This window comes from Hyperolius riggenbachi, chromosome 8 (genome assembly GCF_040937935.1).
Source record: "Hyperolius riggenbachi isolate aHypRig1 chromosome 8, aHypRig1.pri, whole genome shotgun sequence".
NCBI classification, from domain to species: Eukaryota; Metazoa; Chordata; class Amphibia; order Anura; family Hyperoliidae; genus Hyperolius; species Hyperolius riggenbachi.
The window spans coordinates 292,899,381-292,918,497 of record NC_090653.1 but is presented as its reverse complement, the minus strand read 5'-3'; the positions used below and the strand labels follow the sequence as shown (position 1 = coordinate 292,918,497).

The window sequence follows — 19,117 nt, the reverse complement described above, 5'->3', positions numbered from 1 at the left end:
TCTCTATGGTATTGTGATTTCCTGTATTCACTCTCTGTTCTAAGTAAGCAACATTTCCTGATGGTGTTGTATGTTTTATCTCTGCATGTTTTTCTTCAGTAAAGAGTTCTAACCTGTTATACTGCATGTACAGAACACTCTGCTTTACAGCTGAAGTTACCGGGCCTTTGGCTGCACCATGAGCTGGATATGAGAATCCTTGTCTCGCTGTCACCAGTCAGACACCTCCCCAAAAACACTGACACCCTCCGGATCATCTTTCTATAAATATTTATTATTTACACCGTACTCTATCCGTTCATGTAAAGTGGCTAGATAGTGTACTGGTTAATGGGAGACCAGGGTTTGAATCCTGGCTAGGGTCAGTACCTATTCAGTAAGGAGTCCTTAGGCAAGACTCCCTAACACTGCAGGGTGGCCTTTTGAGCATGCCCTTAGTGGCTGCAGCTCTTGTGCGCTTTGAGTCAGACAGGAGAAAAGTGCTGTACAAATGTTCGGATTATTATGTCACACCCCTACGCAGAGCACTACGTCCATGGGAGGAAGTTGACGTGTAACGCTGTCCCAATGACCCAGTAGCCCAGGAAGTACCCCAGCAGGACCCGGCTCCGCCTCTGCAGTGAAGTCCAGGACCGCAGAAGTCGCATGGCCGGATTGCAAGCCGCCTCATTCCTCTGCAGGCCCCAGACCCAGGGTTCCTCCTCTTCCAGCATGAGCGCGCAGAACCAGAACAACACCGGACAGGAGGAGAAGAGCAGCCGCGTCACCACCTGCGGGGGGAGAAAACGTGTCACTGCTTGTCTCAGTACAGAAGAATCCTCCATAGTTACTACAGGCAGGCAATGAGATGCTAAAATTCCAGCTTGCATGCAAATCCAAGGCCTCGTTCACAACATACACGCTTCAGTGCGCATTCGGAAGCGCATATGACACGGTGGGCATAGACAGCCCTTCTGCCGTTCACATTATATGCGCTGCTCAGCAGTACAATGCGCTATGATGCGCTTGTGTACTGCTGCATGCATTCTACCCGCAAGCGCAGAGCTGATCCCATCACTGTCGATGGATGGGATCCGCAGCGCAGTGGGTAACGGCGCAGATGGCGTGTGATCGTACGCATTGTGTTCTGATCACACTGCCATCTGCGCTAAGTAGATGTGAACCAGGCCTAATACAAATTGTATGCAGTGTGAAATTAGGTCAATCAAGTGCTCTCCCTGCTGATTGTAACTGGCCCAATTCCAAAATGCATACAATTTACATTAAACTTGCATGAAAGACAGAATTACTGCAATCTCATTGGCCATGTCTATATAGCATTATATGGCTCTATACCATTAATCACATGCTCTGAAGTGATGCATCATGGGGGTTGCTTCATGCTGGTGTAAAGGCCAGATTTGCGAATGCCTTTTGTCTAAGGAGGGCACAGTTAAAGTGAAACTTAAAGAGCAACTCCAGTGAAGGTAATGTAATAAAAAAGTGCTTCATTTTTACAATAATTATGTATAAATTATTTAATTAGCGTTTGCTCATTGTAAAATCTTTCCTCTCCCCGATTTACATTCTGACATTTATCGCATGAAGACCTTTTTACTGCTGGCAGGTGATGCCACTGGAAGGAGATGCTGCATTTTTTGCAGTTGGTTACAGCTGTTATTTCCCACAATGCAACAAGGCTCCCACAGTGTGATGTCAGCACCCTGGTGATGACATCACACTGTGGGAGGGGTTTCAACACAAAATTAGCCATACAGCGCCCTATGATGATCAGTTTAAGAAAAGGAACAGATTTCTCCTGGGAAAGGGGGTATCAGCTACTGATTGGGATGAAGTGCAATTCTTGGTTACGGTTTCTCTTTAAAGTGAAACTTAAAGGGACACTACAGCGAAAAATCGAGAAATTAAAATATGTGCAAACATAGACAAATAAAAAGTATGAGAGTAAAATGAGCCATAAATGACTTTTCTCCTATGTTGCTGTCACTTACAGTAGGTAGTAGAAATCTGACAGAAGTGACAGGTTTTGGACTAGTCCATCTCTTCATAGGGGATTCTCAGGGATTTAATTATTTTCAAAAGCACTAAGGCCTAGTGCACACCAGAGCGGTTCGGCAGCGTTTTGCGATCCGCTTGCAGGTGCGGATACGCTTGGGTAATGTATTTCAATGGGCTGGTGCACACCAGAGCGGGAGGCGTTTAGCAGAAACACATACTCCCGGGCTGCTGCAGATTTTGGATTGCGGAGGCGTTTCAGCCTCCAATGTAAAGTATAGGAAAAATGCAAACCGCTCTGAAAAACGGCAGTTCAGAGCGGTTTTGCAGGCGTTTTTGTTACAGAAGCTGTTCAGTAACAGCTTTACTGTAACAATATATGAAATCTACTACACCAAAACCGCTACACAAAACCGCAAAATGGTAGGTGAAACGCTACAGAAAAATAAGAAAAAGTGTTTCAAAATCTGCTAGCATTTTGCGGATCTGCTAGCGGTTTTTGGTGTGCACCAGGCCTTAGTGAATGGCAGTTGCTCTATACAACTGCCAAAAAACTGTGTAGCGAGCAGGGAGGCTGGCCAGCATCATTGTTTACATCCTTTTTAGGGAATATCTTTATTAAGAATAAAAGCCTTACTGAGAATCCCCTATGAAGAGATGGACTAGTCCAAAACCTGACGTTTCTTTTAGATTTCTATTACCTACTGTAAGTGACAGCAACATAGGAGAAAAGTAATTTATGGCTCAGTTTACTCCGGAAAAAAACATACTTTGTATTTGTCTATGTTTGCACATATTTTCAATGTTTCGCTGTAGTGCCCCTTTAAGTGAAAAAAAAACAAAACAATACAAAAAATTTAGGGCTTCTACCGGCCCCCAGCAGTCGCCCTGTGCGGCGCCGGCGCAAGACGATCCTCTGGTTCCCCATCACGGCTCCATTTAGTTTTTCGCCGACTGAGCCTGTTGCCAAGCCACTGTGCCTGTGCGTTGGGAGCGTGATCGAGGACCTGCGCTGCTAGGGCCGTGCAGGCTCAGTCTCCAAAACCAAAACTGAGCCGTGGCAAGGGACCGGAGGATCAATTTGTCCCGGTGTGGGCACAAGGTGGCTGCAGGGGGCCGGTAGAAGCTCCAGGTAAGTTTAAACTTTTTTTTTTGGTTTCACTTAATTTTCACTTTAAGTTACCCATATATCAGACACTGGCCTCAGTTCACTAAGATCATGCTGGAGATAATAAGGCAAGCAAAAAGAGAGTTATCTTATCTCTTCATTCCTTAAGTTACCTACTCTGTAGTTATTTTACCTCCTCTGTAGTTAAGTTACCTACTCTGTAGTTATTTTACCTCCTCTGTAGTTATTTTACCTCCTCTGTAGTTATTTTACCTCCTCTGTAGTTATTTTCACACGCAGTTAATAAACAGCCTGTCTTTAACTCTGGAGTTATTTTAAGGATTGAAGAGTTAACTTAAAGACAGAAGAGTTAACTTTAGGCTTGCCTGAGGTAAAATGTTTCCTGAATACTACATGCCTTATTACCATGGTAACAACTCTAGAAGAGTTATTAAAGACAGGAGATAAGCTTAGTAAATTGAGGCCAATGTATGGACAGATCAACCAAGAGACGGATCTCTCACTGATCGGAGAGATCTGTCGGCTGCCCATACACCACAGACCGATTCCCGAGCGATTTCAGCATGGAATCTCTCAAGAATCGGCCTTGTGACGCCGCATCCACCACCTCACCGGCCCCATACTTGCCCCTCCTAATGTAAAATTTGTTGTATACATTACCTGTCCGGTTCTGCTGCTGGCTCCACCCACAATCCGCTTACATGTGACGTCACACACGCCCACGTTACTCCAGCAACCACGTGAGGCGCGTGTGTGCAGATTGCGGATAGAGCCCAGAGTCAGTGGTGGACACAGACAGGTAAAGTATACTGCACTAGGCACGGGGGGGGGGGGGGACATTTTACATTAGGGGGGGGGACAGCGCTGGGGGGTTTCGTCGCACGTCCTTATATCGCTCGCTGTTGCAGGTCGTCCCGACATCTTGCAACATGTCCGATCGATACATGTGACCAATTTTGGACCGAAGTTGGTCGCATTGTCGATGTATGGCCACCTTTATACTCTGCAGTGCCTTTTTAGTGTTTGTTGATGCCCCCCTCGCTAGAGATGATAAACTATAACTACTCACCTGATTGGCTGTAATTTGTTACACTGGAGAAGCTCCGCCCTCCTCCTCAGGAACGCAATCACAGCCATGTTTCCGAAGTCTGCTCCCCTTTGGAAACCTCCGCCTGTATTGCCATGGCCGCCCCCAGCTCTGCAATGCCACCAGATAGGGTACCAGCTGCTGAGCTAAGAGTGGGCCACAGCAATGCAGATGGGGTTTGCCAGAGCGAGAGGGGGCAAGTATAACCCTAAAACCTCCCCCCTCCTGTATCATTAAGACAGGGCTTCAAGAACTTAGAGCGACCAGACTCCACCCGTAACTGAAATAACCAGGAGGGTCGGAGCCTCAAAACTTTCCAACTCTTATTCTATGCAACAAATTGATTTTTCATATACTGACTTAATTTACGGGGCAGCAGACTCACCCACCTTCCTGTCACTCCCACGTCTCAGCCAGAGGGCTTAATATGGTCATCGAGATGCTTATTTCAGTTTGGATGCAAATTGTATGCGGTTTGGAATCGACCAACCAAAAGCAACAGGCAGTACATATGACCGGCCTTCGAAATGTGCGTGTGAGCTGAAATTATTAACATCTCATTGGTCACCAGTAGTCAGGTGCTCCTCCCCCATCTGTAGTCAGGTGCTCCTCCCCATCTATGGTCAGGTGCTCCTCCCCATCTATGGTCAGGTGCTCCTCCCCATCTATGGTCAGGTGCTCCTCCCCATCTATGGTCAGGTGCTCCTCCCCATCTATGGTCAGGTGCTCCTCCCCATCTATAGTCAGGTGCTCCTCCCCATCTATAGTCAGGTGCTCCTCCCCCATCTAGTCAGGTGCTCCTCCCCCATCTGTAGTCAGGTGCTCCCTCCCATCTGTAGTCAGGTGCTCCTCCCCATCTGTAGTCAGGACCCCTCCCCTATCTGTAGTCAGGACCCCTCCCATATCTGTAGTCAGGACCCCTCCCCTATCTGTAGCCAGGACCCCTCCCCTATCTGTAGTCAGGACCCCTCCCCTATCTGTAGTCAGGACCCCTCCCCTATCTGTAGTCAGGACCCCTCCCCTCTCTGTAGTCAGGACCCCTCCCCTACCTGCACATGCATGCACAGGACTCCGAATCCCATCAGGAAAGCCAGGTGAGCCACGTGGACGAATACTCGAGGCCCGTAGAATCCAGAGCGCGGTTTCTTCTGACGTTCCACCAATCCCAGCGTCAGGCAGGTCTCCAGGTTACAAGAAACGTACTGCAGTACGGCACAGGCTCCGAGCGTCACCACGGGGGCCGCCAACAGGAAGTTGGGTAACTGCTGTAGCTGGAAGTAGCGGAACAATCCGACACCCCAATATTCGCTCTGGATGTGGGAATAAGCCAGGGGGAGCCGATAGGAGCACCAGGCGGGGAAGGGCGGTCCGCGTAGGCGGTATCCCCTGTCCTCAGCCAGGTGTGCCAGATCCTGCGGTACGAGATCCCCTTCCTCGGGGGCGGTACAAAATCTGAAGTAACAGTAACTTTGGAAGAGGGCAAATGGGAGAATCAGCAGTAAAATTCCGCACAGTCTTCTCATTAGGGGTCCAAAATTGTCTCTTCTGTGGAGCAAAACTTTTAGCCCGGAATAGAGGAGGAAGCCGACGTTCACCAGCCCGTTGGAGCGCGCCGCCGTGGCCAATGAGAGAGCAGCACTGCCCGCCAGGACTCCGCCCTTTTGCAGGAGCCACAAGCCACTGAAGGTGGTCGCAGCAAAGAGGCTCTCGGAATAAGAGACAGTCAGGAAGACAGAAATAGGGCTCATACAGAACAGCAGGCCGGCCAGGAAGGAGGTGCGGCGGGATTGTAGGGTGACACACCCCAGGAGGTAGAGCAAGGCGGCGGCCAGGGTGGAGCACACGCAGTTCAGCGCGGCGGCGGAGAGCAGCAGCCGGCTCCGCAGGGACAGCAGGCCAGCCAGGGGCAGGAGGGGCCCCCGCGCAAGCCCTGCAACAAGCATGGGGAGTAACGGGAAGAAGGCCATGTTGTGCTCGTAGAGGTATCCATGTTCCGCAATGAACAGGAAGTGCTCTGCGTCCCACCGTCCTAAACCGCTCAGCAGGAACTCCACCAACCAGTCCGCAAGAGAGCTGGGCGGGGCTTTGGGTGGAGAGAAGGCGTCAGCGGCGTGATCAGGGATCAGGAGGTTGAGAAGTACCTATGGGGAAGAGACAGACAAAGGGCATCAGTAATGGAAACGTCTGAGTTAGTTAATGAAAATTATGCTTTCAGTTCAGCTCTATTTACTGCAACTGTCAAACATTATTGCAGCTTGAATACTTTCCTTTCAGGTACAAGGGAAGCACCGCCATTCCACAGTGTTTTTTAAAGAGGATCTGAAACATTAAAAAATTCCCCAGGGGGATACTCACCTCAGGAGGGGGAAGCCTTCCGATCCTATCCTGGCTCCCCCTTGTCCTCCTGTGCCCCACGGCGGTCTCACTGTGCCCCTCCGAACAGCGGCCACGTAAATATTTACCTTCCCAGGTCCTGCGCAGGCGCAGCAGCAGCTCTCGGCTCGGAAATAGCCGATCCCAGTGGGGTCCGCTCTACTGCGCAGGAGCAAGTCTCCTGTGCCTGAGTAGTAGAGCAGACCTGACTGAGATCGGCTATTTCTGCCTATTTCCGAGCGGAGAGCCGCAACAGCGCCCCCGCTGGAGCCAGGGAAAGGCAAATATTGCACTGCCTGACAAATTGTCGGCTGTGCATTCAGTGGGCTGCAGCAAGACCGGCGTGGGACACAGGAGGACGGGGGAAGCCTCGATCGGATCCAGAGTCTTCCCCCTACCGAGGTGAGTACCCCCCAGGGTTTTTTTTTTTTTTAATTACAGAGTCTCTTTAAAGTAAATGGGAAGCAAAAAAACAAACAAACAGATACTTACCTAAGAAGAGGGAAGGCTCTGGGTCCTGAAGAGCCTTCCTGATCCCCTCCCGCTCCACTCGATCCCCCGCTGGTTACCCGGTTTAAATCCCCTGCCGCGAGAGGCGTCTGCAGTCTTTAGGAGCCTGAGTGCTCCGGAATATGGACGGCTCTGTACTGCGCATGTGCAAGCGCCCTCCCTCACGCATGCACAGTATGGAGCTGCCCGTCTTCTGTGAGGAGAACAGGAATGCTCTACAGGACCCAGAGCCTTCCCTCTCCTTAGGGAAGTACCTGTGTTGTTGTTTTTTCACTTCCCATTAGCTTTACCAGGTACTGTCAGGTACGTCAGAGTTTGCTGGCAGTCACTAGATTAGTGCAGGTGTTATAAATGAGTAAGAAACGTTCCTGCTCTGAAACAAGCATGCAGCCAGCGGAGTCGCACCTGGAACAAGCATGCAGCCAGCGGAGTCGCACCTGGAACAAGCATGCAGCCAGCGGAGTCGCACCTGGAACAAGCATGCAGCCAGCGGAGTCGCACCTGGAACAAGCATGCAGCCAGCGGAGTCGCACCTGGAACAAGCATGCAGCCAGCGGAGTCGCACCTGGAACAAGCATGCAGCCAGCGGAGTCGCACCTGGAACACGCATGCAGCCAGCGGAGTCACACCTGGAACAAGCATGCAGCCAGCGGAGTCGCACCTGGAACAAGCATGCAGCCAGCGGAGTCACACCTGGAACAAGCATGCAGCCAGCAGAGTCGCACCTGGAACAAGCATACAGCCAGCGGAGTCGCACCTGGAACAAGCATGCAGCCAGCGGAGTCACACCTGGAACAAGCATGCAGCCAGCAGAGTCACACCTGGAACAGGCATGCAGCCAGCAGAGTCGCACCTGGAACAAGCATGCAGCCAGCGGAGTCGCACCTGGAACAAGCATGCAGCCAGCGGAGTCGCACCTGGAACAAGCATGCAGCCAGCGGAGTCGCACCTGGAACAAGCATGCAGCCAGCGGAGTCGCACCTGGAACAAGCATGCAGCCAGCGGTTACACCTGGAACAAGCATGCAGCCAGCGGTTACACCTGGAACAAGCATGCAGCCAGCAGAGTCACACCTGGAGCAAGCATGCAGCCAGCAGAGTCACACCTGGAGCAAGCATGCAGCCAGCAGAGTCAAACCTGGAAGAAGCATGTAGCCAGCAGAGTCACACCTGGAAGAAGCATGTAGCCAGCAGAGTCACACCTGGAACAAGCATGCGGCCAGCAGAGTCACACCTGGAGCAAGCATGCAGACAGCAGAGTCACACCTGGAACAAGCATGCAGCCAGCGGAGTCACACCTGGAACAAGCAGGCTGCCAGCGGAGTCACACCTGGAACAAGCATGCAGCCAGCAGAGTCACACCTGGAACAAGCATGCGGCCAGCGGAGTCACACCTGGAACAAGCATGCGGCCAGCAGAGTCACACCTGGAACAAGCATGCGGCCAGCAGAGTCACACCTGGAGCAAGCATGCAGCCAGCGGAGTCACACCTGGAAGAAGCATGCAGCCAGCAGAGTCACACCTGGAACAAGCATGCAGCCAGCGGAGTCACACCTGGAACAAGCATGCAGCCAGGAGAGTCACACCTGGAACAAGCATGCAGCCAGCGGAGTCACACCTGGAACAAGCATGCGGCCAGCAGAGTCACACCTGGAACAAGCATGTAGCCAGCAGAGTCACACCTGGAAGAAGCATGCAGCCAGCAGAGTCACACCTGGAACAAGCATGCAGCCAGCGGAGTCACACCTGGAACAAGCATGCAGCCAGGAGAGTCACACCTGGAACAAGCATGCAGCCAGCGGAGTCACACCCGGAGCAAGCATGCAGCCAGCAGAGTCACACCCGGAACAAGCATGCAGCCAGCGGAGTCACACCTGGAACAAGCATGCGGCCAGCAGAGTCACACCTGGAACAAGCATGCGGCCAGCAGAGTCACACCTGGAGCAAGCATGCGGCCAGCAGAGTCACACCTGGAACAAGCATGCAGCCAGCGGAGTCACACCTGGAACAAGCATGCAGCCAGCGGAGTTACACCTGGAACAAGCATGCAGCCAGCGGAGTCACACCTGGAACAAGCATGCAGCCAGCAGAGTCACACCTGGAGCAAGCATGCAGCCAGCAGAGTCACACCTGGAACAAGCATGCAGCCAGCAGAGTCACACCTGGAACAAGCATGCAGCCAGCAGAGTCACACCTGGAACAAGCATGCAGCCAGCAGAGTCACACCTGGAACAAGCATGCAGCCAGCAGAGTCACACCTGGAACAAGCATGCAGCCAGTGGAGTCACACCTGGAACAAGCATGCAGCCAGTGGAGTCACACGTGGAACAAGCATGCAGCCAGTGGAGTCACACGTGGAACAAGCATGCAGCCAGTGGAGTCACACGTGGAACAAGCATGCATCCAGCGGAGTCACATCTGGAACAAGCATGCAGCCAGCGGAGCCACAACTGGAACATGCATGCAGCCAGCGGAGTCACACCTGGAACAAGCATGCAGCCAGCGGAGTCACACCTGGAACAAGCATGCAGCCAGCGGAGTCACACCTGGAACAAGCATGCAGCCAGCAGAGTCGCACCTGGAACAAGCATACAGCCAGCGGAGTCGCACCTGGAACAAGCATGCAGCCAGCGGAGTCACACCTGGAACAAGCATGCAGCCAGCGGAGTCACACCTGGAACAGGCATGCAGCCAGCAGAGTCGCACCTGGAACAAGCATGCAGCCAGCGGAGTCGCACCTGGAACAAGCATGCAGCCAGCGGAGTCGCACCTGGAACAAGCATGCAGCCAGCGGAGTCGCACCTGGAACAAGCATGCAGCCAGCGGTTACACCTGGAACAAGCATGCAGCCAGCGGTTACACCTGGAACAAGCATGCAGCCAGCAGAGTCACACCTGGAGCAAGCATGCAGCCAGCAGAGTCACACCTGGAGCAAGCATGCAGCCAGCAGAGTCAAACCTGGAAGAAGCATGTAGCCAGCAGAGTCACACCTGGAAGAAGCATGTAGCCAGCAGAGTCACACCTGGAACAAGCATGCGGCCAGCAGAGTCACACCTGGAGCAAGCATGCAGACAGCAGAGTCACACCTGGAACAAGCATGCAGCCAGCGGAGTCACACCTGGAACAAGCAGGCTGCCAGCGGAGTCACACCTGGAACAAGCATGCAGCCAGCAGAGTCACACCTGGAACAAGCATGCGGCCAGCGGAGTCACACCTGGAACAAGCATGCGGCCAGCAGAGTCACACCTGGAACAAGCATGCGGCCAGCAGAGTCACACCTGGAGCAAGCATGCAGCCAGCGGAGTCACACCTGGAAGAAGCATGCAGCCAGCAGAGTCACACCTGGAACAAGCATGTAGCCAGCAGAGTCACACCTGGAAGAAGCATGCAGCCAGCAGAGTCACACCTGGAACAAGCATGCAGCCAGCGGAGTCACACCTGGAACAAGCATGCAGCCAGGAGAGTCACACCTGGAACAAGCATGCAGCCAGCGGAGTCACACCCGGAGCAAGCATGCAGCCAGCAGAGTCACACCCGGAACAAGCATGCAGCCAGCGGAGTCACACCCGGAACAAGCATGCGGCCAGCAGAGTCACACCTGGAACAAGCATGCGGCCAGCAGAGTCACACCTGGAACAAGCATGCGGCCAGCAGAGTCACACCTGGAGCAAGCATGCAGCCAGCAGAGTCACACCTGGAACAAGCATGCAGCCAGCGGAGTCACACCTGGAACAAGCATGCAGCCAGCGGAGTTACACCTGGAACAAGCATGCAGCCAGCAGAGTCACACCTGGAACAAGCATGCAGCCAGCAGAGTCACACCTGGAGCAAGCATGCAGCCAGCAGAGTCACACCTGGAACAAGCATGCAGCCAGCAGAGTCACACCTGGAACAAGCATGCAGCCAGCAGAGTCACACCTGGAACAAGCATGCAGCCAGCAGAGTCACACCTGGAACAAGCATGCAGCCAGCAGAGTCACACCTGGAACAAGCATGCAGCCAGTGGAGTCACACGTGGAACAAGCATGCAGCCAGTGGAGTCACACGTGGAACAAGCATGCAGCCAGTGGAGTCACACGTGGAACAAGCATGCAGCCAGTGGAGTCACACGTGGAACAAGCATGCATCCAGCGGAGTCACATCTGGAACAAGCATGCAGCCAGCGGAGCCACAACTGGAACATGCATGCAGCCAGCGGAGTCACACCTGGAACAAGCATGCAGCCAGCGGAGTCACACCTGGAACAAGCATGCAGCCAGCAGAGTCACACCTGGAACAAGCATGCAGCCAGCAGAGTCACACGTGGAACAAGCATGCAGCCAGCGGAGTCACACCTGGAACAAGCATGCAGCCAGCGGTGACACCTGGAACAAGCATGCATCCAGTGGAGTCACACCTGGAACAAGCATGCAGCCAGCGGAGTCACACCTGGAACAAGCATGCAGCCAGCGGAGACACACCTGGAACAAGCATGCAGCCAGTGCAGTCACACCTGGAACAAGCATGCAGGCAGCGGAGTCACACCTGGAACAAGCATGCAGCCAGCGGAGTCACACCTGGAACATGCATGCAGCCAGCGGAGTCACACCTGGAACAAGCATGCAGCCAGCGGAGTCACACCTGGAACTAGCATGCAGCCAGCAGAGTCACACCTGGAACAAGCATGCAGCCAGCAGAGTCACACCTGGAACAAGCATGCAGCCAGCGGAGTCACACCTGGAACAAGCATGCAGCCAGCGGAGTCACACCTGGAACAAGCATGCAGCCAGCGGAGTCACACTTGGAACATGCATGCAGCCAGCAGAGTCACACCTGGAACAAGCATGCAGCCAGCAGAGTCACACCTGGAACAAGCATGCAGCCAGCGGAGTCACACCTGGAACATGCATGCAGCCAGCGGTTACACCTGGAACAAGCATGTATCCAGTGGAGTCACACCTGGAACAAGCATGCAGCCAGTGGAGTCACACCTGGAACAAGCATGCAGCCAGCAGAGTCACACCTGGAACAAGCATGCAGCCAGAGGAGTCACACCTGGAACAAGCATGCAGTCAGCGGAGTCACACTTGGAACATGCATGCAGCCAGCAGAGTCACACCTGGAACAAGCATGCAGCCAGCAGAGTCACACCTGGAACAAGCATGCAGCCAGCGGAGTCACACCTGGAACATGCATGCAGCCAGCGGTTACACCTGGAACAAGCATGTATCCAGTGGAGTCACACCTGGAACAAGCATGCAGCCAGTGGAGTCACACCTGGAACAAGCATGCAGCCAGCAGTCACACCTGGAACAAGCATGCAGCCAGCGGAGTCACACCTGGAACAAGCATGCAGCCAGCGGAGTCACACCTGGAACAAGCATGCAGCCAGCGGTTACACCTGGAACAAGCATGCAGCCAGCAGAGTCACACCTGGAACAAGCATGCAGCCAGCGGTTACACCTGGAACAAGCATGGATGAAAGCGCTACATGTGGACATAGCAGCCCCAGATGTGTCACCTGTATGGTCAGTGTGGCTCCCCGACAGAAGAGAGAGAAGCGGATGATCTCGCCCAGAAACGGGTCATGGCGTCTCCACATCTCCTGATTGGCACAGCAGGGGACTTATCTGGAAGAGAGAAAGTACACATAGCTGAGTAATCCCAGAATATTTAGGGCCCGTTCCCACTAGAGCTAATCTATATGCGTTTTCTGCATGCAGATTCGCATAACCAATATAAATCAATGGGCCTGTTTCCTCTTGTCAGAAATGGTTAATGACAAACCACAAGACTTCTGAGACTGAATGAACAGCAACTCATCTGGCAAGAGCCAAACACAGCACATCAGCACAAACACCTCATTCCAACTGTGAAGCGCGGTGGTGGAGAACTGATGACTTGGCCACCTTGCAGCCATTGAGTTGACTTCTTTGTGTAGCAAAGTATTTCAAATTCAACTATGTGGACATCTGTAAACAACTAAAGATTGTCCGGAATTGTGTCACACAACAGGACAATTATCCCAAACACACACCAAAAATTCTACAACAGAATGGTGTGCCAGATTATGAATATGCCATCAGGTCCTACCCTATCTACCTAACCCTAAGCCCCCATGTTTAATACTAATGTCTCTCTCTTCTCTGTAGTGAAAGCTAGCCATACCAAGGTTGATAACTATCTGTCAGAGGCTTTTCCACCCCTTGCATTCCACTGTGGCGAGCGGTGGAGCCAACGCTGGAATGCGGAAGGAGGTAAGTCATCGCTTCCCTGCCCACTGCCTGATAACTGTACACTGTGGTAATAGCTGAAGGGGGAGCGCAGACTGGAAGGACCCAGGTGAGGGAGGGAGGGGTCTGACCTTCTACCCCACCGCTGTGCCCACTGCTCTCCTTCCTGCCTGGTACCCCCTCCAGGTTACCTATACTGGGGGCAATTATATTACCTATCGGGGGAGGGGGTCTAGACGGCAGTAAGTCTAGAACTTATTGGCGGCAATAATCTAGAACCGGCCCTGACCTCAGGGGCTCTGCTGATGGGTCCACGGCGTACTTGGGGCTAGATAAAGTTAATCAGGAATAGAAGATTTAGATTAATAGAACATGATAAATGTTATGTAAACAATATTCCGTAGTCTATGGTAAGCCGAGATTTGAACCCAGGTCTCCTGTATCAGAGGCAGAGCCCTTACACAGGAGACCTGGTCTGAATCTCGGCTTATCAGACTACAGTATGTCTGTATTAAGAGGTACATGAGACAATCTTTACCATCCCATAAGGGGGGGGGGGGAGTACTTGGCGAGTACAAGCTTTCAAAAGGGGTACATACCAATAAAATGTTGAGAGACACTGCACTATAATAAGTTTTGATGTTACATAATGGTGCATATTACATAAACACGTATGAATATGTATGTTTAATAATTAAAAATTATAAGGGAATATTTGGAAAGTCTGTATAAAGAGTCATGGAGTACTCAGTACCATACAGCTGTGTGGAGGGATACTGGGCACTAGTCTGGTTTAGGGGACCCGGCAGGAAACGTCATAAGGAAATCCGGCTAATGTGATTGGGTGGACGACTCCCTCTCCATCTAAACTACGCCCACACTATTTGGCCAATCACAACGCTTCGTGCTGTGATTGGAATACTGCCTATGAGGTTTCTCGCTGGATCCCCTAAACTAGACTAGTACCGGAAAGGCAGCCGGCTTGGGGGCCACAGGGAAAGGGGGGGGGAGGGGTTGGGTACAACAAAGGTGCCTGTAATGCTGCTTTAGAATAGTGGGTGCAGTCAGGTCTGTTGGGGATCGGTCAGGGGGACCACATTGTAGCTGAAACCGGCCCTGAGCGCAAGCATTGATGCACACATTGTTGCTCAAGACGAGACACAGAACATTTATATTGCACTTTTCTCCTGGAGGACTCAAAGCTCCAGAGCTGCAGCCACTAGGTTGCGCTCTATAGGCAGTAGCAGTGTTTTGGGAGACTTGCCTAAGGTCTCCTTACTAAATCGGTTCTGGCTTACTAAGTAGGAAGAGCCGAGATTGGAACCCTGGTCTCCTGTATCAGAGGCAGAGCCCTTTAGCACTAGTACTACACTATCCAGCAACAATGCTAATCAATGTTGCATTAGATCGCATGCCACTGCAAATGTTGTTTTTGGTAGCGTTATGTGTACGTTACACAATGCTCCGCCCCAGTGTGAAACCAGCCTTAATAAAAGGGGTACATACTCGATTACTGCCGGTAGGAACGCCGGAGAAGCTGATGATTGGACGTTTAAGGCGCGGCGTAGAACGCACATATCTTCTCACCAATTCCCCCTCCTCGTCTGCATGTCACCGCAATGCTCGTGGATAATATATTCTGTCTAGTGGTTACATAGTTTCATCCTCCGGAATCTGATGCGTGTCCATTAAGTTGGGCCTCAGTATTCAGCTCTAAGCGTTGCAGATCGCGAGTCGCCCTGATGAGCCCTTCCTTATATTCGCCTTGCAGGGCTGCGATCAGCCTCAGCCACTCTCAGGAAGATCATCAGCACCGACCATCGCAGAGAGACGTCAATCCATGAGGCCAGCAGCGATGTCTGTCCGTAGATTAGCGAAGACGGCGGATGGACACGACCTCAGCAAGGCACCACCTGCAGCAGAGAGGATACAATGTTACTGCTTCACCTCTTCCTGGTTAGAGTAAAACACACCCCGCCCCCCACAGTGACATCACAGGGTCACATGACCAGTGCAGACAGTGTGTAACCCTTGCATGCCCAGGCACTGCATGTGTCACGCATAGCAATGGAGGACTTACAGGGAAATGGTATTTCCATTATATATTGTTAAAGTAATTACAGAGATTGGTGATGCACAAGTCTTTTTGCAGTTTAGTGTCAATAATAATCTGTTCTGTACATCACGTTACAGCTGGCTAAAGGCGGCAACACTATTTTTTATATTTCTTTTCCATTCGAGAAGTACAGACAGTTTTTCTGATTGTAATGCTGGGATGAGTGACGTGACGCATGAGTGACGTCACGCACATGCGCAGAAAGTGCCCGGCAACGGGAGCGCGTCGCTAGGACGCACTCCGCCGGGCAGCGCAGACGTACTACTCCGGGTCATTGCGACCCGGAAGTAGTAAGAGGCATAGATAAATGACAGATTGGGCAGCCCGAACAGTTCGGCTAACACAGCCAAACTGTTTGCCCACCTCTACCTCTGGCTACATATACTGGGGACATATACCCCCGACTACATATACTGAGGACATATACCCCCGACTACATATACTGGGCACATATACACCTTCCTACATATACTGGGGACATATACCCCTGCCTATATATACTGGGGACCTATACCCCTGCCTATAAATACTGGGGACATATACCCCTGCCTACATATACTGGGGACATATACCCCCGACTACATATACTGAGGACATATACCCCCGACTACATATACTGGGCACATATACACCTTCCTACATATACTGGGGACATATACCCCTGCCTATATATACTGGGGACATATACCCCTGCCTATAAATACTGGGGACATATACCCCTGCCTACATATACTGGGGACATATACCCCTGCCTATAAATACTGGGCACATATACTCCTGCCTACATATACTGGGGACATATACCCCTGCCTATAAATACTGGGCACATATACTCCTGCCTACATATACTGGGCACATATACCCCTGCCTACATATACTGGGCACATATACCCCTGGCTATATATACTGGGGACATATATCCCTGGCTACATATACTTGGGACATATACCCCTGGCTACATATACTGGGCACATATATCCCCTGGATACCTATTTTGGGGGAACTACTGTCAGATTATCTGCATTTTTGGGTAACCGCTGTAAACAAATTAAACAGCTGCCAGATTGTGTATGTTAGGGGAACGGCTGCTGCCAGATTACGTGTATTTTGGGGAACTGCTGCCAGATTGTGTATGTTTGGGGGACCACTGCTGCCAGATTACATGTATTTTGGGTGTTATGTGTATTTTGGGTGATCCGCTGCCAGGTTTCGCGTATTTTGGGGAACTGGTTCCAGATTATGTGTATGTTGGTGGAACTGCTGCTGCCACATTGTCTATTTTGGGGGAACCACTGCCATATTATCTGTATTTAGGAGGAATTTCTACCAGATTATGTGTCTTTTTGGTGAAATGCTGTCAGATTACATCTATTTCGGGGGGATACACTACGGCAGAGCTCAAACTTCCCCGGCAGACTATTTACATCACTGCTAAGGTCATGTATATTTGTCCCCACCCATGACCACACCCACATTATGCATGACCACGCCCCGTTTTTGGCAGAATAGAATATTGGTAGAAATGCTCATGATGAGTCATCAGTGATGACGAAACCGGTAGGGCGGAGCCTAGGAGACGCGCTGAGAGAGGCAATAGATTACCCGCAGCCGAGACCGGAATCTTCCTGAAGGCAACGGTGACTATTTGATGGGTTTTTATCAAGATATATACAATGTACGCATGCACTTTTTAGGCGAGTAGTTGTATTAAAACAGTTTTACACATGATACGTTTTTTTATCTTATGAGGTGTGTGTTTAACCACTTCGTCCACAGGTCAGTAGATATACGTCCTCTGGGACTTCATCTAAGTCAGCAGATATAAGTCTTGTAGCAGAAGCAGTGCTGTGCAGGATTGGGCTTGCTCCTGTGCACATTTCTGGCACTATCTGATGCAGGACTAATTGGTGAACGGGAATATAGGCTTCCTGAGCTAATGAGATTGATTTTTACTATTAAGAATACTTTTATTTTCTCATTATAACCAGAGGAGGTTGTTCTTACTGTGGCGCTCCACCAAACCATACAGTTTGTATTTTAAGCTATTGTTGTAAAGTCTTTTTAAGCGCGGCTTAACAAATTTGTTTATAACTATAAGGCTAATTTCACACCAGGACGTTGCGTTAGAGGGGGCGTTAAGGTCGCATAACGTCCCCCTAACTCAACGCCTGGTGGTGCTGGATCTGGATGTCAGAGTGAGCCGCGTTGTGCAGCTCACTCTGGCGTCAGTGATGCCGTGATGCGCACTCTTGTGCGCATGCGGCATCACGTGGTCCCGCCGGCCAATCGCCGCACAGAGCGGCTGCTCCAGGAAGTAAACACTGCACGTCATAACGTGCAGTGCATATTAATTAGCCATGTGCCTGGCCGCTCTCCGCTCCTCCCCAACATTACTGAGCATGTGCAAGCAGTCTAACGCGGCTCAGCCGCGTCCAAAGTACTGCATGCAGTACGTTGTCTTGTGACGCAGCGTTACAATGTAACGCAACGTCCGCACTGTGAACAGCCCCATTGATTTTTCATTACTGTGCGGTGGGCTGCGTTACAGGCTGCTCTAACGTGCGCCTGTAACGTCCCACTGTGAAACCAGCCTAAATCCTGCCCCCCCCCCCAGCAAAACTTTGATGGCCCCCCCAATGATCACACCCCTCCCCTTGCCTGCCCTTGGGGGCCCTTCACAGCCTGGGGGCCTATCTCACAAGGGTCATAAAACAGGTGTGGAAGTCATGACCGTCACACCCATAACAAGTAGGGATGATTAATGGGATGCAAATTCTTCTGAAATTATGCAAATTTGTATGCTAATGTCAGCAGTTTGAAAATGGACCAATCAAAATGGACCAATCAATTTAAACCCAGGTCCATTTTCAAACTACATATATTTGCATAAAAATCTGCATCAACTCAGAAGTCACAGATAAAGGGAAGGTTAGTAGTTGCGGCTGCTCCCCCCCTAGATGCACCCTTGGTGAGGAGGGACTTGCTCAGACTGGGTGGGGTACACCTGAGGAAAGATGACACCCAAAACTAGGGCTGTGGAGAAGAGGCGTAGCTATGGGTGGGCAAGAGACATACACTCACCTAAAGGATTATTAGGAACGTCTGTTCAATTTCTCATTAATGCAGTTATCTAATCAACCAATCACATGGCAGTTGCTGCAATGCATTTAGAGGTGTGGTCCTGGTCAAGACAATCTCCTGAACTCCAAACTGAATGCCAGAATGGGAAAGAAAGGCGATTTAAGCAATTTTGAGTGTGGCAGGGTTGTTGGTGCCAGATGGGCCGGTTTGAGTATTTCACAATCTGCTCCGTTACTGGGATTTTCACGCACAACCATTTCTAGAATTTACAAAGAATGGTGTGAAAAGGGAAAAACATCCAGTATGCGGCAGTCCTGTGGGCAAAAATGCCTTGTTGATGCTAGAGGTCAGAGGAGAATGGGCCGACTGATTCATGCTGATAAAAGAGCAACGTTGACTGAAATAACCACTCGTTACAACTGAGGTATGCAGCAAAGCATTTGTGAAGCCACAACACTCACAACCTAGAGGCGGATGGGCTACAACAGCAGAAGACCCCACCGGGTACCACTCATCTCCACTACAAATAGGAAAAAGAGGCTACAATTATCACGAGCTCACCAAAATTGGACAGTTGAAGACGGGAAAAATGTTGATGGCTACATCCAGCAGGAT

At 51.2% G+C, this 19,117-nt stretch overlaps 1 protein-coding gene across 2 annotated transcripts; it reads right to left on the bottom strand.

Moving 5' to 3' along the window:
- Positions 1 to 253: 253 nt before the first annotated feature.
- Positions 254 to 15,268, bottom strand: PIGV (phosphatidylinositol glycan anchor biosynthesis class V). 2 transcript variants are annotated; one of them, XM_068249945.1, is made up of 4 exons: positions 14,812 to 15,268; positions 12,594 to 12,702; positions 5,261 to 6,352; positions 254 to 770 (listed from the first exon to the last, which is right to left on the bottom strand). In XM_068249945.1, exons 2-4 carry the CDS (start codon positions 12,672 to 12,674, stop codon positions 528 to 530), a joined length of 1,416 nt encoding a protein of 471 aa, XP_068106046.1. In that variant the 5' UTR covers positions 12,675 to 12,702; positions 14,812 to 15,268; the 3' UTR covers positions 254 to 527. The 2 variants fall into 2 exon arrangements, with proteins under 2 accessions (XP_068106046.1, XP_068106047.1); XM_068249946.1 differs by having other exon boundaries at positions 14,893 to 15,268.
- Between the last annotated feature and the right edge of the window lie 3,849 nt (positions 15,269 to 19,117).